This window comes from Strongylocentrotus purpuratus, unplaced genomic scaffold, assembly GCF_000002235.5.
Source record: "Strongylocentrotus purpuratus isolate Spur 01 unplaced genomic scaffold, Spur_5.0 spur5_scaffold_6, whole genome shotgun sequence".
Lineage (NCBI taxonomy): Eukaryota > Metazoa > Echinodermata > Echinoidea > Camarodonta > Strongylocentrotidae > Strongylocentrotus > Strongylocentrotus purpuratus.
The window spans coordinates 48,722,870-48,741,636 of NW_022145612.1; the positions used below are offsets into that span (position 1 = coordinate 48,722,870).

At 37.4% G+C, this 18,767-nt stretch overlaps 1 protein-coding gene across 1 annotated transcript in view; it reads right to left on the reverse strand.

The window, feature by feature from the left end:
* Positions 1-232: 232 nt before the first annotated feature.
* Positions 233-18,767, reverse strand: part of LOC764414 (metabotropic glutamate receptor 7-like) — a 39,833-nt gene continuing 21,298 nt past the window's right edge. Inside the window, exon 2 of the mRNA XM_031000044.1 lies at positions 233-508. Within this exon, the coding sequence (XP_030855904.1) occupies positions 233-508 (276 nt within the window). The remainder of the gene's footprint in view (positions 509-18,767) is intronic.

The window sequence follows — 18,767 nt, forward strand, 5'->3', positions numbered from 1 at the left end:
TTCATAAAGAATGTACCGTTTCCCCCATGCCATTCTTCCAATTCCAAATAAAGGAAAAATGAAAAGTTAAAAACACGCCCATGTGTGTATGGGACCGTTTAACGATGAACCGTAATTCTCCAACATGAGCATGTAATTGAACGGGACATTAATAAACCCCTGGGGAATTACTTCCAGGTCAAACTTGTCCCTGATTGGTGGTCAATACTCAACATGTGCAATCGAATGTGGTTCAGTACTCAACACTCAATTCAACAACGGGATACGTCATCACGTGATTAGTCACGTTACCTGTGGACCTTGTGAGATTCTTGAAGGCGTCGATGCCCTTCTCGCCGTAGTTGCCGGACGAGGCGATGGTGGCGACGTACCTCCATCCGAGTGCCTTGACCACGTCGAGCATGGCCTGAGCCTGGTAGGTGTCCGGAGGGACCACGCGAAGGAAGTAGTCGAATCGGGACTTGTCACTCAGCTCAGGACTCGTAGAAGCATAACTCACCTGGGGAATCTATGGATATCAAAAAAAGGAAACAAAATACCATGATAGATAATATAAATTTTTACAAAGGTAAATATGTATTGTGGATTCATAGCACAGATCTTTTTGTGGTAGTGTGACTTGACTTGCACAATTTGACCAAGGATGGCTTAAACTATTTTGAAGGTTCGCAGGAAAACGGTGAACCTCTTACTTCCATTGCCCACACCGCAACTAAAGATAGTGACAATAACAAATGTATTTGAATTGACGCGAGTTTTATGACATAGCATTAAAAAATGAACCACATTCTACTGAACACTTCTTTCGGATGAATCCATTCGACCACTAAGAGCCACAATTTTAGCTAGTACCAAGTAGTATTAAATTTAACATAAAATATACTCAGAGAAAGTTTCCAAGTGCTAATTTACTAGTAGCATACGTCTAGAAAGTGACATGGTGCTATGTGAAGAGAAACGAAATACAAGACCACCGACTTCAACTCCGTGTCAATAGAATATCAAAACTTGGAGGGAAATTTCGTTGAAAAATAATCAATCATGTCTTCGTGAAGTAATACTGGAGGCAGAAAGTGCATTACACCTTTCAGGTACTAGTTTACATCTGGATGCTAATTTGTTTGACTGAACAAAACAAGCATCTGTGATGCAACAGTCACCCTTATTTAAACATGCCCCATTTTGTAAATAATCACGCATTACTTTGTTTATCTATTTTTCTTTTATCTTTTCAGGTAAAAAAAAAAACCTAAATAGGATATGAACAATTAAGATGTATTTGGCTACTTGAGAAAATAATCTCTGACATTATTTGTAAGAGCATCTTTCTTATTGTTTGATGGAATGTACGAACAGGACGCTTCTTATAGATTTCATGAATTGGAAACAAATTTAAATATTTCTTTTGAAACCATAGTCACTTGCTGCTCATTAATTCATTACTTGCATCGTAACACCCGTAGGTAACACCGCTTTTCTAGACTGAATTTGACCCCTGGATATAACCAGGGGTCAAATTCAGTCTAGATCCCTCTAAGTTGCTTTGTACCTTGGAATTTAAAAACAATAATATGCTAAGCTTCGACACTGCGTGGGGCTACGCAGTTGAGAGGGGGGGGGTATAAGAAAAGTCTGAATATAAGAACAAAGTACCCCCGGAAACTGATCGCAACTTCACGATTTAAATTACATGGCGTATGGCAGACCCGTAACTGACATTACAGCTAACATTACGCCCGCATTCTCACCAACTCTACGTTTCTCTTTTACGCTCGCGGTCTGTTTCCGCATATGACAAACACCAAACTAGACGATCTATCGATTTTATTTCGCTACGAATCGAAGGAAGGCTCGAGTATATAAACTCCCTGAAAGTGGTCATTGATCCCCCCAGCATAACAGGAGCAAATTCTATTTCACGGCCACAAAATACCATGTTTTATTCATTAATGTTTCTACTCAGTCTCGCTGGGAAGATCTTACCGAGCTGGCAGGCAGAAGACATTGGGCAAGCCGTGTTTAATCTTGACACGATGAACCTACCGTGAAATTCCATTGACACACGAAGGGCTAACTCTCTCGACACTTTACTTTAAATTGCACATTCTCAATATTTTTGATAAATTAGGAGTTCATCCAAACGACTTTTGGGCATGTTCTTATCCAACTTGAGTAATATTATGCCCAGTTAGGGTAACAAAATATAGAAAAAAGTATCTTCAAATTTGACAAAATATTAACCGAGTTGAGTTTTAAAAAAACTCTGTATTATTATTGCGAATAGAACTAAAATTAGAAAGGATCGATATAGATTAATTTAGTTTCTATTCTATATTAAGGATCCGCTTACGTTTACGTGAAGATCGAAAATGGGTGCAAGACTTTATACATGACATAAGAGTGGATCCTTTGAAATTTATATATGAATCAACAAATTTGACGAGAAGGAAATCTTTGCATAATTAGATCCAGAAAAGTTGCCATCAATAGTCAGTTCATGCATCTAAACAAATAACCTACGAACCTTTGTAGGAGCAAGTAACTCCATTTCAAGATGGAGTCATAATCAAGTTATTTAAGTTGCTTTTTCCGTAATAAGACATTCTAAATATTGCGCAACAAAAATCAACGTCAATTCAACAGTAAAAACTAATCACATCAATTCTTGTAAACATTTCTTGGAATCCATGTTCACTCTCAATTTTTGGCGGATTAAGAGATGGATGCGAGAAAAACTACCTATAGTTGTTAAACCTTCCCTATAATGTTACATTGTTAGATGGCATAATGTCCGCTCGTAACATCAACAGATGCGACAAAACAGGGAACAAGTTATATTCATTTCTCACAAAAACATTTCGTGTTTAAGAGAGATGATGCTTTGGCTTGGGTATGGTGTAAATACAAGATGGATTATCACAGTGCTAGTTCGATCAATATCAGAGGACGATATTTCAACGATGTTTATTCTGGGAAATTCATCTGCCTCAGCGGGAAAAATCCATTTCCCGAATGAATACGAATCCATGCAATCATTGCCATAGCCGGCGTAAGCAATATTCAGAGACCACAAGTAATTGAAACTGGATGCACTTGTGACTAATTCAAGCTCAAAAAAATGATATAGCATGGATAGGAGAGAGAAAGAGAGATGGATATCATTTGGTGAGATAAGATATAGAACAGATGAAAAAGAAGAAAAAAAACTTGAGACAGAAGGGAAACAAGGATAAGCGGAGAGCAAGAGAGATGTTGGTTATATCACATATGATAACATGATGGGATTAAACTCAACAAGTCGATGATCCTAATAAGCAGACGGGAGCCGCACTAATCGATTGGTAGCTACCCTCAGCCGTACACTCCATGGGGGTAAGAGCTCTCATTCCACTGATCTTCTATTTACTTATCCTCCCTCTCCGATACAATCCATGGCTTCCACTGATATTGAGAGAACGTCCCAACTGCCAAGAACGCCCGAATCTGCTACTCCTTGAATCCTGACCAAACATGTGGACAACTTCAACCGGTGTTTTTTGTTATTCAAAGAGATATTATATATACACATTACCCACAGTTTACTGAAATACATTTATGGTAACAAGGCTGTTACGTGAGACAAAACACGACTTGTTTAAAATCGAGGAGGTATTTCACTGGCAAATTCCCATCATTAAAAAATGGTTACCACTATAAATACTTGGTTCAAGAGCACGAAGTCAATTACAGAAGGATCCAGAATTGTAAGATCTAAGATGCGGCACGTAGGGCTTAATACAGGCACTAAGTAATTCTAATTCTAAATTTACTACAGAAAGCGCCTTACTCTGATGTGTGCAAGACGAACTGCCTATAAAGTATGTCTATATTCCCTGGTATTCTTATTCTTACAAAAAAATACAAGAAACTTGAATTTATCTTTAGGCTTCATCTTCGGTAGATCTGAACTTATTTTTGATAATTACATATGTAAATTGAAACTTCGCTCATATTATTTCCGCGCTATTGAATTTCCAATTACATATAATGTGACTTGGTAAGGTAATTCAAATGATGCAAAGATCTGTGGTTCGTTGGATTTGGAGCTGAAGGACTATTAGATCATCCCCAAACGTTTAGATTACAATTCAATATGTTTTCTTATTTGGCTTTCGCTATTCCCAATGTACGAATCGTTTATTATATGTCTTTTATAAAAGCTTCCCGATTCCCTCTTCCTGCATGCGATAGCACTCTTCTTATGTATTTTCACACTTGGGATCTAAGATGCTAGGAACATCATAATCTAACCTTAAAAAAAAATATAAAAAAATAAGAATATATTTACTAGTACCTTGAATAACAGAAAAAATGCTTCTGATTACAATAGCATATAAACGCTATATATTAAGAAGTGTTATCCAAAGCATTTTGCTGATATTACACCATTCTTGCAAGTTCATGAGAAACAAAATCTCGGTCATGGACTGTCACTGCCCATCTCCAGTGAGGACCCTGTAACATCAGATAGAGGTCAACGATTCTTCCGAAGCTCGCCTCACGGTGCATAAAATAAATTCGACCCATTCCCCCATCAAATGGAGCGTAAGAAGATAATGAGAACAGACCATCTGGTTTCTCTGCGCCCCCAAGCTTTGCCCCTCTTGCGTTTTTGATTACGCGTCTTGATGCTAATCGTCGTAGATTTGTGTGCCGAGTATCGCGATCATCCCCATAATGCGACTCGCCTCCAACTGTTTATTTCAATAAAGCTAACATTTATCTACCACGTTATTGCCATGTGTACACACGGAGGGCCCCCTTCAGTAACCTTTATTACAGATATTCCCATCCGACAACATTGGAATACAATCGTTGAATGAGAAGAATTGGAAGTGTTATTTGAATGGACATGTCGACTGAAACCCCCGTTAATATCCATTTCTCTGTTGCGGTGGATCCGAAAAAACAACAGCGATGTGTATTGTTGTGGGAGGCAATGCGATAGTTTTCATTGAAACAGGAAATGTGTTTTTTCACACAATTATGTAAATTATTTTGATGTAAATCATTTTGATCTATGTGTCAGTCTCCTCAATAAATGTTTTTTTGAAGAATACACATTATGAATATGACTGACAAAGAAAGCGGACAAATTATACAGTTCCTCAGGTAGACAAAGGAACATCCCTTCACTGCTATTATGTAAAATTGTGTAGAACAGGTGAATATGCATGTAACACCTGTTCTACACCCTTTTATATAATAACAGTGAAGGGATGTTCCTTTGTCTACCTGAGGAACTGTATATTTTGTCCGCTTTCTTTGTCAGTCATGATCATAGTGACACTGACAGGTTGCGAGAGGTTTTATCAACGACCAATCCCTGGATGATTAAAACCCGGACAATGTTTATATTGCATAATAACCGCTCGGACTACATTGCCTCTGGAAACCTATCCACTATAGGTCAGTTACCGGTGTAGGGTAATTGGCATTTACAATGTGAACGTGGAAAGAGTTATTTTTTGTCATTTTTATCAGAATATCCAATTTGTCAGAGTAGAATATTCAATTTATTTGATTAGTTCAAATTTAATTAACAACTGGCTTTGATGTATTGCCAGTATCTATCTTTATATAACGCTACTGATCTGGCACCTGAAACCCAGTGCAATGATGAAAGATGAAAGATGATATGGCTTAACAGATGAAGATACAAGGTGTTTGCATATCAAAGAGACTTGGGTGAGGGTATTCAACTCAGTTCTTGGATGTTGTTTGTGCATCATTTATCCCCGGGCATTTACATCCTTAAAATGCTTTAATAAACGTGTTTGTAAAGCCTTTAGCGAACCTTACAGCTCAGTTTGAATTACAAAGTACATTTTGAATTTGTTGCAATTTATTCTTATTTTTAAATTTTCTCTAGAAAAAGAGACATACTTATTCGTCATACATCCTGCTCTACTACGATTCATAAGTTTTGATCTCCTACTTTACTCATTCAGTGTATTTGACATATATTTTACTAAATTATACCGAATTGAGGGCATGAAGCAACTAAAAGATGGTTATTCTTGTGACGCTTGTGCCCGACCGGGAATAGATACACATATTGATAAGGCAAATCTCTCTCAGGGTACCTGTTTTTACAAACTTCCATATCTAACTTGGATTTAAAAGGGTTCAATTTCTGTCACCATAGCCCATAAAATATTTCAAAGTTTGAGAAGTACTACTAAAAGCATTTACTGAACAGGAGCAGTTTTGCGCCGGGCGGCTATTGCAATTCACGTGACCTAGTTCCATAATGATGGTAGCGGGCTTGGTTGAGTTTTACAGAAAAGGGTCAGCTACTAGTCCCACATAAATTTCTTTGCCATTGGCTTATTACTGTATTGAAATATATAGAGTTGGGAACAGTATTGAAATTAAATGGTGTCTGTGTGATCTTTCTATTTGAATTTATAAGACCGTATCACAATGAACTATTGTACGTGGTTGATTTTTTAAGTGGAGAAAATATTATCAATGGTTGTTGCAAAGTGAAAAAGTGTCGGAAAAGACAACACTATATGCCAAAAGTGATAGTCTAATATATTTTTGTGATCTTACTTTTAAAAGAATATAATTTCAAAACTTGTAATACCTTCTCTTTCAATGTCTGCAGTGTAATATTTCCAGGACTAGTTTGCCTTAAAAAAAAAACTCTCCCAATTTGAATAGCTATGATTAAAGTCAGTTTGGAAAAATATTCGAGACGTTAAAAAGGAAGTATGTTGCATCAGTGATACATTCTTGCCAAGGTGAAAGATTAGCTAATTAAAGCCTTGAAGTCGAAACAAACTTGGTGAGCTCATATGAAGTGTTATCTGTATAGGAGCCATGAAATCAGCTATATTGATGATACCTTAAGCAATGGTAGTTCTGAGCGAAAACCCAATATTTAACCAGGGTATCGACTACATCTCGCAATCGATCCAGCGCACTGGTGTCCGGGGTCATCATACAAGATTCTTTGGATAAATATCACCCGGCAGAAGCGGGATAGAATGTCAATATTGGTCATGGCATACGCCAGAGTCCTTCCTCTAATCAATTGGAAGAGAAGAATGAATACCATGTACTTGTAGCTTGTTCATTTTCTTAATCTTGATTCAATGATTTGGAGAGTCAATCAGGCTGCACTTTTTTGACGAGTGTATTCCATTCTCCGTTATTGGTTTTGACAAGTCTCAATGTCATTATATAAGCATATAGCTTATTTATGTTGATTCATCTGTTGCAGTTTTTCTTCACATCAAAATTGTATTCTTTGTTCCTTTTTTATGGACATTGCCGACGTGAAATGCAAACCGTTAATAATTGATTTTCAGCATTGCGTCAGTGATTAAACAAATTCTTTATTTCGATCGTGCCCGCAGTATTTCCAATTCTACATTAAAAGATCGAATGATTTTAGATTTTTGAATTAATAATACTACAGTGCACATCTATACATTTTATTGATGTGCACTATAGTGTTATTAATTTTAGACAAATCTAAAATCATATTGATGTAATTGATAAGTTAATATAAAACTCCAAGAATACGTCAAAAAGTCATAATTGGGTGTACGGCATTTCGGTTTCGTTTGAAAAAAAGGCACTTAAGTGTGGTAGTAAATGAATCTTTCGCGTTTGACTAAGTAATGACGTCACAAGAAATTACCAATATTCCGTCTGACAAGTTTAATAATGACAAACGTTAGCCATTCTTGATGCATGGCCTTGTATGTATCACGCTAACCAGATATCTACTGTAATAACAATCTGTTGGGGTTGAGCCATACTTCCTAATCTCTCGGGAATTCCTTGTCGGAGACAAGTCACCTTGACAAATCTCCTAGCCATGAAAAGTGCATCCCCATGCAACCAATAAATAAACCCTACCGCCAAGTCTCTGAAAAACGGATTTCTTTTCCGCTGTTTTCTCCACAAATGTCTCTACGCCGTCTCCATGTGTGGCACACAAGGTCCAACTATACGCCTTAACCCCACAGATAATAGTGTATTGGTGAATGATGCCCTGAATCAACAGACTCTGATTTGTCCAAATATATTTCTTTCTTTACTCATATTTCAGCCCGCGAGACTCGAGATGGGAGGAATCTAACGCATTCTACACGCGACGACATTCGCAGAAACCGAAATGATAGCAAATGGCGACGAGGCCTTTCTGCCTGTTTGGATAAACTCTCAATTTTGCACAATAATAATAATTTCTGATTTCATTTGCACGCGGCGAGGCACCAGAAGAACTGCCTAGATGATCTTGTTTAGGAAGGAATTAGACACGATTATCATGAACTTTGGCAGTATGGACTGGATAATGGGAGGAGAACGGAGGGAAAAGAAATGTAGGCATTCATAAATGATTGCTTTAAAAAATCTTTTGAAAGGGCACATCTGAGTAAGCTTTTTGTAAATGTAATTAAAAAAAATGAAACACTCATAATGTTCGGCGGGAATTTTTGCAATTAATTGAGAAAACTGTAATAATATTTTCAAATCCTTTTCATCCTATTGCCACTAGATTCGTCCAAATCTTTTACATATTAAAGCAACCTTTACACGAAAGAGCCTGGTTAGCTGTACTGTTGCTGTTATGAATTAGGTCACTAGGTTACCCTTCAGGAATCGCTTTCAATTGTTGTTCTCTAACAGCACATTGAAACGCTTTACATTGTCATGAAGCATCTAACCACCGTATTTAGGACCTGAAAATGTTCCAGCATTGAAATGTTATGATCGAGACGAACCTAACACATGGAAACAATTAAACCCCACCAATGTTGTTGTCGTTTATAGGTAATGAATATTGCACGTGTGCGGGTATTTGCAGCAGATTTATATTTTAATGCGTGCAGAAATTAATAGAAATATAAATGACATGCTGATTAGGAGCTACTTACCGCATTTAATTGAGGACGTGACGTAAAAGGCAAGGTCATCAGGGTTCGTTTTTATCTTTTTATTTGGGGGGATAATTCGTGGAGTTTAAAGAACAACAAGACGAAATCAAATACGAATAAACCAGACAAAAGCGTACAAATATATCTGTCGACTACAGTTGCTTTGTGTCTGCAACTCAATCAGTATGTCAGCATTTTTAAAAATAGAGAGTCGCAATCTTTTATGGAATATAGCTACACAGCGACAAGTACGTTTGCAAGCAACAGCAAATGCCTCTCATTTTCAAAGGAAATATAGACTGTTCATTTTTTTTTCTTCTCAGGTCTATATGATTTTTTTATCTTCTTTCGTGTCTAGACTGATTGTTTTTCCGATTGTTTATCTGAGTACCTGGGCATATTTTCTTTTCCTGAAATTCAAGAAGGGAATTTAAGGGAGTGGGGGTACCTGCGAAGCGTTTCCTCTTCATCTTCCACCGTGCATCGAATCGATCGCAAGGTGAGAGGAGGTTCAATATTTAACGTTCGTGACATCGGGTTTTGTGAAGGGTATGTCGGGGTGAAAAACACTGAGATTAAATCTCAACTCTCCGGGGACAGATTAGACAATATTTGTTCATATTATAAGAGAGTAGTAGATCATATGCCCTGTAGACGTGAAGGCCTCAATCTTTTTTAACAGGAATACACAGGGTGAAGACCTTGATGCCTTCTTTAATTAACACTGGGTTAAATGCTTTTATAAACATGAGGCAATTAATTTGATGGGGAGGGCAAGATTTGACACCTGAGAATGTAGACTGAGTAACATAACACTACCTCGTGGCAGGCGGTGAGATGAATTGCTTTACGTCACAACTGATTGTACCTGAGTGTACTACCTACCTCACCCTCCAGACCGAATTGTGCCTTGGATGAATAGTGGTGGATACAAGAGTGATAATTAAAAAGTAGATACGTGACAGGAAGAATGCGATATTCTTTCCCCTGCCCCCTTACCACCACACTCACACATTGTTTTCTATTACCCCATCCCTTTATTAAAAAAAATATAAAATCGTGCACAGTACTCAACGTCAAGTTCGAAAGTATAACTGTTTTGACATGTTGCACACGTGGTGTCATTTGCTGATATTAGGGACTTTTAGATTTACACGACGAGAGCGTGGACTGCCGCGTATGGCATTGTGTTAAGGCACTGGGCCGTGCCCGGCAGTGCCTTAAAAGGACGTCACATTACCTTAAAAGGATGTCACACGTGGTGGTCCACGTTCTCGTCGTGTAAATCTAAAAGTCCCTAGTATCGCAATACTTTGAAGCACCAAGAGCGAGTTACATCGTACAGAAAGTGAATTTGATGACACCTTGCGTACAGCCGACTATAGTCTTTAACCTTAATGAAAGATACGAAAAGGGTCATTATTCTACAAACTACATTCAGGTAAAAATGCAATAATACTGGAAAAGTGCTTTTTGGAGATATTTAAAATAAACGTTCAAAACATTAGCTATCCCCATACGGCGCATCATAATCGCTCGCATTTATCCTGGTTTCCATGACATGTTCATGTACATTTGCACTTGAAATTTGTACAGAATTGTGATATTATTGACATAAAAGTAGTCAAGCTTCATATATGCGTTTATAAGATTCTAAAAGTGTTGATGATTCAGTTTCAAATAGAGAATCTAAAATTGCTTCACCAGCCCCCCCCCCCTCCCCCCGCACACACACTCACTTAATTGGTTCCCGAATCATAGTTTGCAACATTACCGATTTCGGATCGGTGTTGGACGGGGCGATGTAATAATGACCGGTTAAACATTTGTATTCACGTTCCTAAAATAATCGTCAAATGTTCTCCAACGTCAGCCTCATAAACATTGATGATTATCTAGTCTTAAAAGAAAATTAATTTGAAGGAAATCTAAGAAGTGAAGAGTCCTTTTCCCGGCCTTATTGCATTTTACTTCTACCTGAATGTGGTCTGTCATGACATGATTTCTGCTCCGCGATGCGCCGTCGTTAACTGCTTTTGTCGTTATAAGCTCAAACAAAACCAGGAGCATACGTGGCAAAAAAATTGTGTTGAGTGATATGGGAACACCTTAAAACACGATTAAGGAACGAAGCGCTGAGTATAACATGGTAACACAATACCACTTTTCAATGCCTAATTGTTATTGTCAGATTAGGTATTTGTGTGACAGCTGTTTAGATGAGGCAAGCAGTTTTGTTTGGTTGTCGATTGCACAAACGATCAAGCATCTTTTGATTGAATAGTTTGCACGCCACCAGCTGTCCCGTTTTCAAATAAATCTCATCACCTAATTACGAGCTTTAACAAGGTGTTCATTCCAATGCATTTGAAATGTAAATGCCGGGAGTTATAGGGCAATGGCCCTGTCACACATTGACGTATGCACAATTTGGCGAATACGCTGGCGTACGTCAAATAAATTATGGGTAAGTTTTGTTTAAGTTAAGAGCACGCTGAAGCAAGCTGGTATACATCGTAGTACGGCGAGGTAGCTCATACGTTCTATTTAAGTTAACATTACGTTCTGTATACTTCCAACTCGTTATAAATACGCTATACGCCAAAAATTGAAGAAGAAAAACCATCGATAGTTCAGCGTATGCCAGCGTTTTCGAGAAATGTTGATACGTCGGCATACGCTGGCTAAATCGTCAAGATGTGACAGGGCCATGAGCAAAATAGTTTTTACAATTTTTTGGTTTAAAAAAAAAATCTTTTTTCAATTAGGGATCCACATTCATAGTTCTGGAGAAAAATTGTAAAAATTTCACCCTAAAACATTTGTAAATTTTGTTCGGCATTTATTCGTTTATTTATTTATCTACTTATCTACTTCTTCATCTATTCATCTACTGTTTAATAATTTAATAATTTATTTATCTATTTATTCATTCATTTATTTATTTCTACTAACGGTCAATTCATATAGCAAATAATACCATAAATGTTGTGAATACACTGTATATTTGCTCAAAGACAATGCGAATGGCGTCCCATCATAATCATCATCGATACAGTGACACTAATTCGCTATGATAATGCTAATAATATGACGTGAATACAATTGTGCAAGACCTTGAATTCGATTATTAGCGTGGTCGGAATGCAATTCTTCCAGTGTATAAGTAGTATTAGGTCATGACAATGTGCAGACTGGCCGCAGATCAAGTGTGCTCTAATTTTTTGCGGCCAGAAAAACTAATTTCCATTTGTATTTGATTGATTATACATGGATCCCTCCACCACCTGATGTTGCCTCAAATAGAACCAGTTACCTCTTTATCATCCTCGTCTTTCTCCTCTGCATGATATCTCACATTCAAATATTTATTATGAACTTGAAATAATTTCAATTTTACATGGCTTATAGAAGAGTGCTTATCATCCATTTTTAATATTGGGGTGTTCCAAAGCCGCACGAGAAATTAATTTGTATAATCTCTAAGAGTTATCGAATATCATCAATAAAATCTGAATGTGATGTTGCTGGGTCATCAACCAGTGTAGACGGGATGTAACATTTTCAGTGATTTAAGATTTTTGTTTTAATAAAGGCCTTGCATTTTCAGACAAAAATAAAGGGAGTATATACATGCACCCATACACATTTGGCGTGTACTTTTATCAGAACACAGCATAGCAAACATCAAAAATGCACTTTTCGTACTGTTAAATGATTAGTTTTATTTAAAACAAAATCCTGTAAATTATGATAATTCATTCATTGCAGGACGAATGCAAGAGAATAAAATGAAGTGCTTAGATTAGATGTTTTAACGTATATGAAATCAATGAAATTCATTGATTCAGAGGAGGGAACCTGCTGTTGATTCGCACTTTGATGTAACAGCATCCAATCTAACCAGCCAGGGTAAAAATCCAATTAGTTCGATTCTCGGGAAAAGTGAGGAAACGGGACATATTTGTAGACTCAAGTTATGTCAGCTGTCAAAAACAATTTGCATCGCTTTGTTTCATTCAAATACAATATAAGTGTGCTTGAAAGAGAGGGGACAAGTACAAATTAAGATTTATACCGAGTTCAGATGCCTTCGGTTGTTAAATGACAATTTTTTTCGAGAACAACAGACGAGAGCCTGTTCCCACAGCTTCACATCTTACTAAGATCGCAATATGTGATATTCGCTGCTAGGTTGGCGCTATTTGCAAAATGTAGAATATATGGCTTTGTGTTGTTCACATATAAACATCCCATTTCCTTAGGTGTGCTATGGTTTAGAAGTAGGGCAGTGGGTTCGACAGGCCAGTTGTTCTCTGTCTCTCTTTGGTTGGTTGATGCTAAACCGTGCATGGTGCGTTATAACGCCTATTCGAGAGCATGGGTCGACATGTGCTCCTTGGAGTAGAATACACCCTTCTGTCCGATTACACCCAACTATCGCCTACTGACTATATTACTCGCTGAGACCTCCGGTAGTCATCCCGCCTATGGCAAAGGTTTATACCTCTCGGGTAAATCCATCGATGTTTTATGTGCGTGTGTGCGTACGTGCGTGTGTAAATGTGTGTATGTTCGTGTATGTGCGTGTGCGCGCGCGTGTGTTTGTGAGTTGTGTGGGTGCGGAAGTGTGGGTAGCAGGATTTTTGTTCCAAATCTTGTTTGAAGGTCAACACATCAGATCTCAGTTGTATTGAGGAGCTTGAATTTGACCAAAGTAAATCTTTTCCAAGTATTGGCTTTGCGGTAAAATTCATTTCAAGGCCGACCTGCAAAGGTGCTTATTGGGAAAAATCTGGGTGCTTTCCCTCCTTAAAGTATATGTGATCTAGCCGCAAGTAGTGTCCTATTACAAAAGGTCTTTACAAAATTCTAAAATGCTATATATGGATTTTTGTAGGAAGAAAGCATTTTTATTCGCAATGGGATAATTGCAAAATATAAAAATGCATCACTTTTTCTAAAGAAGCTATATTGCTTAATTCCTTATCATTCTCGACATGGCGAAGGATACACCGTAACCACAGCCAAGATCAGGTGAGATTGCCATCTTTAATTTGGCATTGATACTTTTGCTAGACCATCCTCCTAGAAGGTTAATTTACAAATAGGATTTCAAAGAGATTATTTGTTGGTTCTGTGGCGTTTCAGAGGTTTATGTCCTTTGAAAAGCGTTCCAAAACGCATTGTTATTGTTTTATGAAGCAAAACAAATTAAGAGGGAAAGAAGTGAACGTGTATTATCATAGAAATTATTTTTGCTTTGTTTTTAAAATACTTTTAATCGATTTATTTTTATTTTGTGCTAAAAAAATTATAATAGGAAAACCACTAAAACTAAAGCAACCTTCTGACAACTCCTGTTGCAAGTCTTAAGGGCGATTGTATGTGTTTTTCCACCGCATTTCATCATATATCGATTAAACAGGATACTTGGTGAACTATTGATTAATCCTTGGTCAAAATTGAAGTGCCTTGCTGATTATGCATTTGAAAGGTGGAGGAAGTCTATTGGCTTTGTCTGGCGGAAAGGTCATCAGATGGTGTGAGAGGAAAAGACTGTTGATTCTTTATTTAATATGTTTTAATCAATTATTGGCCCTCGTACGTGTTTTCAGCAGTGAACTCATTGACACAAAGAGGTCAACTTCCTAAAAAATCAACATAAAAGGGGGAAATCTTAATTATACCCGTTATGCACAAGGCTTCATCTCGATCGCGTTATTTCTCCGCTAATCAAGCAAAATCGGTACATTTGCTCGTTATTAAATTCAGCGCAATGTTTGAAATGTAAATTCACTTTGTGTCCGAAATCATTCGTACATGGCATGTCAAACACCGAACCAGGAGTCGACGCAACCCTGCGTCAGCGACGCCTCGTCTGCAGCGGGCTTAACCATAACCCTATGTACCTTAGAATTTTTCACAATAATTTTATCTCTTAGTATAACAAAAGGGGAGCGCCAGAGCGTAAAGGTAATTACCCTTTGGTTGACAAAAAAACATTTCCTTGGCCTTCTGCTTTCAAGCCTGCGTATCCATCCTGGCGGATATATGGGATTGGACATTTAGGCATCGGATGAACAGGTTTCGCAACTCGAGCAAATGTTTATTAAACACGGCACATATTTACGATGCGCCTTGGTGCGTATCTTCTGCGTCTTATTGAATTACGTGGGGCAGCGTTGAAGTCCATCTCGCGTAGTTGACACCTCGAAATCAAAATAGCAATGAGACAAACCGAGGATTCTCCTCTGCATGGCGATCGATCGAAAGGTAGGACCATCTTGGCATACAGGATCGATAGGGCCACAACCATAATGATATTTATCCCATGCTGAAAGGGTTTTGAGGTCAAGAGAGGCTTTGAAGAACTTGATCACTCTAGATGCATGTGCGATTATATTAGGGTTTCAGGTACAGCCTTCCGCTGCCTGTCTGGGTCTTTTGACGGAGGCAAAATGTCCTGCTAAACTCGTTTCCGATCACAAAGTTGATAACATATCGAGGGGCATGTCAGGTAGCGGAAGACCCAGACAATGAACTCAAAATTACAATCAAACTAAGTTTTCAGTTAATCATACTGGGGGTGTTCCGAGACATAGGGAATATTCCTTATGTATAATAAAAGATTCTCCATGAAAGGCCGGAAGTGAGAGAGTAAAAACACATCCTAGTGTAAAATTGATGAATGAATTGATCGAGAGCTTTATGCCTTTTGATTGGTTGTTTATTTAAGATTTAACCTTTCTTTAAAGTACTTTTCTCAGACATAAAAGAAGAAAGGCGACAGGTTAAAAAGAGATAAGTGTAAACATGTTTTGATTAAAACTTAAGATGCAAACATTCCTTTTTTCTGGTCGGGGTGGCAATGAGACTACGTGGTGATTACTTAAGTAGGTTTAACAACAACAAAGTTTTCACACGAGGCTGATCTTTTTCGATAATTGTGCGACGATTTTAAAGCAAAATGCACACAAATTTGATAATTATTGTACTGAACCCCAACATGACTAAGTATCACCTGCTGAATCGGAAGAGCATTATTATCGCATGGGATGTGAAGGGTTTTATCCGAACTTATGAATAAGCAATTCAATTTATCCATAATTCATATCATACCCTGTCCTTGCGAGAAAGGGAGAGAGAGAGAGAGAGAGAGGGGAGAGAGAGATAGAGAGAGAGAGAGAGAGAAGAAGAAGGGTAATACAAGCATTTTCCCTTTAACATGCAGGGATTTAATACATCGCAAAGATAGGCAGACAGCGTGAAATTTGCCACCGTTCCGCTCTGACGCAAATCTAGCTTTATTGCCGCGATTGGCTTGGACAGTAAACATTACCGTTTGCGGCAAATTAATAGCACCCAAAAAACTCCGGGAAATGTCTAATACAATTTCCTCACGGTCAAGTGTAAATTGTTAGTGACACTTATTATGGATTAATGTAAACATCACTTCATTCTAATAAAGTGGTTTCGTGTGACGGATTTAGTAGCTGTCATGATCATAAGACTAGAGGCATACATTTTCTTTCATTCAAGAACGCCGAAGCAGACTGAATCCAGGGAAGCAATTCATTACAGAATATTTTAGCCCATTTATTTGAGAAAATCGTTACAATTTTATAATATTTTCAAGAAACTGCTAAATAAAATGTTATTATGCCCATTTTAGTTAGCAGTTTCTAGTTACGCACATGCTTTTGACTTTTCAATTATCAATTATCAATTCAATTTTGTCATTAATTTGTTTATATAATATCTTAAACAAATATTAATGACCGAGACTGAGAAAGTGGTATGGAAATGTTTACAAACTTTCAACAAAGTGACATGTGATCCAATGATAAGTGTCACGATAATGAGGAGATGAGGTTCTTCTTCACTTTTCCGATATAGTCATTTTCTAAAACGACATGTACTTGGAATCTAAATCTACTTCTATAAAACCTGCACGCAACTTTTAGATATAGGCATTTTCTGAAACGGCATGTGTTTGGAATTTGAACCTGCCTATAATGTGGGAAACTCAAGTTTCGACAAGAATATGTCTTGGATGTCTTGATTAATTATTATCATAACTTTTGTTTTGAATCATTGGAATAATGTATTTTTTTGGGGGTGGGGGTGAAATTCTTTGTGGTTGTGTTATTTCACATCTTAATCATGATTCTCTTAATATAAACAATTTTCAGCTTATTAATTCATCAACCTTCACATTTAAATATCGTTGACACATTCCATAAACTATGAGCTACAGTTTCTCAACTTTCAACCTGATTTCCTCTATCACGCACCCCAATGGGCTCAATTGTATCCCTTGCGCTCTCTCCCCCTCTTTGTGTCTGTCTCTTTATCTCTGTCTGTCTGTCTGTCTTTCTCTGTATCCATCTCTGTATATAAATACATTTCTGATGATCGTCTTCCTACCAAGGGGCTGTTTTGACCAAACTTTCTCACCGCTAACAAGTAACGCGTCACGTCATATCTCATATGATTTAGCCATTACTAGATCACTCCGTTAATCTCCTGTCTCTTACCTGCTGTCATGAGCCATACCAAGTCTGTTTTTTTCTATATCATCATGATATCTTAATTATTTTTCTTTTGCTCTTCTTGTTTCCCATTTGCTATCTACACATTCTCCACCCATGAAAAATTTATCCCTGCTTTCTAACTAACACTTTCATCATCTCTCCTTCATAACGGTATATTAATAGGCGTGTAAAATGGTCATGATTGTCGGAAATCTTCTCATCCGGAACGAGCTAGGTCCTATCTTATTTCAAAAGTATTTTGATTATTATTAAACCTTTTCCTCAAATCCAATCATCTTAAAACTTTGCCTGGACATTGAGAATGGTTTTTGCAGTGCTTGCCATAGCCAGATTTAGTGAATCATTAATTTGTGACTAATTAGACACACTTTTATTTTAAATCTAACCGGCTATCAATATTTACATCTGGATTTGCAAAAGTGATGATACTGATGACAGAAGTAGAACTTCATTATTCTTCGGCAAAGCATAGGCCTACCAGATTTAGCAAACCTAAGTCTTTTTTCTCTGTAATGTAATTCTTAATTGACCACATAACATTGTCCATTAGCACATTTTTCCATATCTCCATCCGTCCCTCAATCTATTCATCCCTCTTCACACGCCACCTAAAGCCCGTCTCACGCCAAAGCCATCGAGTGTTTGGATTCCAGATGTCAGTCTGTCTGTCACAATCAAATCAAGATATGCAATGAAAAATCATGTGAAGCACCGTTGACAGGACCTTTCAACGTGTGACATCTGAGCAGGAAGCACGTCGGGCAAAAGGAACATAACAAGCCCAACCACGCCGGTCATGTTTTGCATTTAATTCAAAAAATAGATTAAAAAATCACCAAACCTCATTTGGCGTCTATGTTTGTTTTCAGACTGGGATAAAGGATTAAATTGATGTTGGTGCAAGCACTAGGAATGCAGCCCGGCGATATGAAATGTTAAGACCCGTCCATCAGTAGACAATGATAATAATAATTAAGGAAACATGAAATTCTTTCGTTGCAGAAAATACATTAGTCTGCATGGTAGCACAGTATTATCAAAATATTTTTTTCTTCTTCCAAGATATGCCTATTGAAATGAAAAATGGTGATTAAAGTAGTCCTTTAGTCAGATGCCAACACTGTTTTGATAAAATACAATATGAGACAATTTAGGACAATGGTTATATGAATTAACCAAACAATATGAATTAACCAAACAGGCAGTCTTTGGTTGCAAAACAGAAATGTTTTGGTGGTGCATAAACTCTTAATATATTAATTTTGTCAAATAT